This window comes from Triticum aestivum, chromosome 7B (assembly GCF_018294505.1).
Source record: "Triticum aestivum cultivar Chinese Spring chromosome 7B, IWGSC CS RefSeq v2.1, whole genome shotgun sequence".
NCBI lineage: Eukaryota > Viridiplantae > Streptophyta > Magnoliopsida > Poales > Poaceae > Triticum > Triticum aestivum.
The window spans coordinates 129,656,941-129,661,373 of record NC_057813.1 but is presented as its reverse complement, the minus strand read 5'-3'; the positions used below and the strand labels follow the sequence as shown (position 1 = coordinate 129,661,373).

At 51.4% G+C, this 4,433-nt stretch overlaps 1 protein-coding gene across 1 annotated transcript; it reads left to right on the top strand.

Moving 5' to 3' along the window:
- Positions 1–646: 646 nt before the first annotated feature.
- On the top strand, positions 647–1,512 carry LOC123162455 (nudix hydrolase 21, chloroplastic; the record flags this gene model as incomplete). Its single annotated transcript, XM_044580236.1, is given in 1 exon segment — positions 647–1,512. A coding segment is annotated over 1 exon segment (468 nt), but the record flags the coding sequence as incomplete, so codon positions are not given.
- Between the last annotated feature and the right edge of the window lie 2,921 nt (positions 1,513–4,433).

The window sequence follows — 4,433 nt, the reverse complement described above, 5'->3', positions numbered from 1 at the left end:
TGTGGCGCCTAGATCTTAGGCGTTGCACAGGTGCGTGTGGGGCCGCAACTGGACCAGGGCTGCCACGCTGGCAGGATGTGCGACGCCTAAGGGAAGGGCGCTGCATAGTAGGGTGCGGCGCCCGACTGTCGGGCGCCACACCAAAAGGTCAGCAGAGTGAAGTTTTTCGTAACCAGGTCAGTTTGTGATTTGATTTCTGCCTGAGGTCAGATATGTGATTTCTGCCTCACATGAACAGAAAACAGATAGATAGATATTCACACGCAACGCAGAGCCCATGCACCGCGTCCAGGCGCCACCTGGCCGGGCGTATCCATCCAACCTGCCCGCCTTTTGTCCTCGAGCTGCCCCGCCTTTGTCACGTTCCCTCACTCTGCAACGACGCTGCCAACCACAACAACCTTCCGGCCAGAGCCAGGCCGCGCGTGCATCTCTATTAATAGCCAGGCATCCCCGCCCCCATCTGGCTCAAATCCATCCAGCTCCTCCTCCCACCGGCAGATCCAAAGATAGCGCCACCGGGCCTCCATATTTCAGACAGAGCCCCTCTCCCTCATCCTCCTCCCTCCCCGTGGAGCTCCAAGAATCATCCGACGACAGCAGCAGGCAGGTCATTGATTGTTGGATGGCGGCGATGATGGTGGCGAGGCAGGGGCGCGAGCTGCAGCGGTACAGCGCCAGCACGGGCGGCCGCATCGTCGTCGGCTGCATCCCCTACCGGGTGCGCGACGACAACGGCGAGGTGGAGGTGCTGGTCATATGCTCGCGGAAGAAGGGCGCCAGCGCGGGCGTGCTCTTCCCCAAGGGCGGGTGGGAGCTGGACGAATCCATGGACGAGGCGGCGCGGCGCGAGGCCCTGGAGGAGGCCGGCGTGCGCGGCGAGACGGGGCCCTCGCTGGGCCGCTGGTGCTACCAGAGCCGCAGCTACGAGGCCACCTACGAGGGGTACATGTTCCCGCTGCGCGTCACGGACGAGCTGGAGCGCTGGCCCGAGATGTCCGGCCGCGGCAGGACCTGGGTCACCGTGCAGGACGCCATGGACCGCTGCCCGCACCTCTGGATGCGCGAGGCGCTCCAGCGGTTCGCCGACCGCGTCGCCGACGCCGCCTTGTAGGCGATTCTCCTCGACCGTCCTTCTCGCCGCGCGTGCCTGTAAGCTCTCCCCCGCCCTACGGTTTGTGCCGGCTGGGCTGGGCTGGACTCGGCCGCGCGGCGCTCTGGCGCTAGCGGTCAGGTCACACGAACCAGAGCGCTCTACTGTGACTCCTGTCGTGGCACGGCCTGTACATTGTTTGCCTGGGATTCGACCGGGCATGTAAATCTCACCCACTTCGCCTAATGTTTTGAGATCATAATATAGGGAAATGCTAGCCAAGAACCATAACTCGGTTTATTGGAGTCAGAATGACCCATTTTTTCTCTCCATCAAACTGACTTGAGCCAAATACATTCAAATTTTCGTCGTCGTCGTGGCTTTGATCTTCTAAGTCATTGCATCGATGTTCTCACCAAGTGTTGAGGGTTGTGAGTGTTGTGTGTTATGAGCATTGGGTGGGCAGTGTATGTGTTCGTGGTGCTTCGTGCTCTATGAGTAGCCCTCTTTTGGGTTGTTTGTATCGGTTTTCGCCCAATTTCCGTAAATTAACTGGGCAATTCTCTTCTTCTTAATTAATCGATGAGACAATTCTTTTACCTCTGTTTCGAAAAAAAATACATTCAAATTTTTTATAATTACATTTGTTGCAAGCTTACAATGTAGTGCCTTCGAAAATTTGAAACCATCAAATGGGGACAACAGCGGGGTTCTACCTTATGCTCCGGCTTCTTAATCGGGAAAGACCAAAAAGTACCATGTGGGAGATGCTTACAAACCTCGGTTGATCGACATTGTGAAATACTTTAGGCTTTCATGCGCCCCAGATTTTCTAGAGAACGAGGAGGAGGCTCGATGAACCGCATTGGACATGTGGTTAGCAAACTCTAAATTCATATAGGAGGAGGGTTGATAATCTTGTGGAGTGGCGGATCTAGGATCTAAGTACCGAGGTGACAAATATAATAAATAGGCAGAAGTTTTAGAGAAATTATACAAAGCAGTATAATTTGCCTAAACGTCATAGTAACCCAACAAATAGGAGTGTGGTTATTTGGCTCCCGAGCTCATCTGCTCCCACGGTGAACAGTAAATTTGAAAAAAAAACTAAAAATAAAATAAAATAAAGATTCTTTTTGCATGGAAGATGCTTAGGTGCGTGAGGTCCGCTCCAAATTTCATCTCATTTGGACGTCTGAACAGCTCTTGGCAAAATAAATAAATTTAGGGTCTATGAAATAGTTTACTATTCATGTACTGTTCTGACCCAATTTGTCTTTTTTGCTGAGAGCTACTAATATGTCCAAACGAGTTGAAATTTGAAGCGGACCTCATGCACCAAATCATCTTCCATGCAAAAAAATATCAATTTTTTTATTTTTTTCTCTTAATTAACCGGGTGCAGGTGAGCCCGGGCTCAGAAATGGATATTCGAACAAATAGTCCAAAAATTAAGGTTCAATACACTATATAAACATTTTCCTTTTTTTCTTTTGTTTTTGTAGGGGGGTAGCACCCCCTAGATCTGCCCCTAGTGAAGTGAGGTACTTGAAGTGTCAACTTGGAGTCCCATATATCAAAGAATCAGGTTGAAAGTGCATTCAATCCCCTTGCTAGATTTTGGTAACTAATGTCAACAAATCTCAAGGAAACAGTGCTTTTGCAAGATTACCTCAGGAAAGTTCCTTAGGTGGCAACAAAAGAAATAGAAGGTGACCCTCCACAAATTTACATGAAGACAAGTATTGGTCAAGCCAATGGTTCTTCATTTTCACTCCAGTGATGAAGATCACTGAGTCCATAGGCATGACGATACAATCAAAAGGGGATGAGAATGTTGTGATGAGTTTCTTTGTCCAAATTCTTAAAGATCAAACTCCAAATGCCATCAAATGCCTTCAAGATTCCTCCATTGTACCTACCTAACTTCCATACTTTAGGGTTGCCGAGCTCTTCCAGTCTGAACTGCCCAACAATTGATGAGATATAGTTGTCGCAAATCCTAGAAGGTTGGTCACACACGAAATCTCACTGTGCCGGAGATCTAGGTTGATGTTGTCAAAAGGGGTCATCCCGGGTGATGAACTCCGCTGGTGGAAGCCTCGCAGAAGGTCAGCAGCAGCGACAACACTATCTTATCAGAGTCCACCACCTTGGTCACCCCTTCGAGCTACCTCGATTGGTGGCTTGGCCAGGCGAATTGATGTAGGGTAGAACCCTAGAGGCCAATCTTTCACTTTTGGAGCAGATCCCTATGACGAACACGAAGAACACGAGGAGGGGTACGAGGGAAAAACATGAGAGAACACTCAACCAACAAGAATAAAGTCACACATGCGCTAGATCATCGAGGCACAAAGTGGTACAAGATCCAAATCCAACAAGGGACGATACATAGGGTAACCGGTTCTTCTCCGTGAGGAGGTCTTGAAGATGGTCTTCTTCGGAAGGAGGTCTTGAATCCAAGTGGATCTTCTCCGAAGAGGTGTCGGTCCCTCGCGAAGGAGTGGATCCGGATGGATGAGCGAGGCTCTATCTCACAAATGAGCTAAATCAATGCTAATCCTAGCTAGGAGGTGGGAGAGGTCTATTTATAGTCATAGTGCAAATGGGGGTCGAAGTGAAGGGGTGCAAGGGCATCTGCCCGAGGCTGCGGTCACACAGGCAGTGGACGTCCGATCTCTACCAGTCATCCGGTCGCTCGCGGAGGTCCGGACGTCCGGTAGGATCGGACATCCGCTATTTTGGCTCAGGTGCAGGTATGACGGACGTCCGGTGGCTTCGGTCTTCCGTTAATATCCTCTTGGGAGTCCAATTGCCGGACGTCCGGTGCGGCCGATCGTCCGCTCGCTGGGAGTTGTCGGGCGTCCGGGCTGGGCCGATCATCCAGAGCCTGTAGCTTTTGCTGTCCAGTATTCCTTGGGCTATTGCGACCTCCAGGGTTCGGACACCCAGGCTGGGCCGGTCGTCCGGGACCTATAGCTTCCGCGGCAGCTCTTCTTCTTGTCCTTCCCGCTTGGTGTCCTCGCCGTCTTGGCCATTGAGTGTAGCTGTTCCGTGGCTCTCCTCCAAGCACCTGATCACACATAGAGTCTCCGCATGAGGTAGCAGCCATGTCTCATAAGTAGAGAGTGTGAGTTCGGAGAGGAGCGACTTCACCTTATCTTCGATAGCCTTTGCTCGAGCTCTAGTCATAGGTCCAAGTGGTGTCGAGGGGGATGTAGGTACGTCCATGGGGATGATCGAGGGATGCTCCGCATCATCCCCTCCCCCTTGGGAAAGATCCGACCTTGGATCGAAAGTGTCATCATCATGGTATGGCGAGAGGTCCTTGACATTG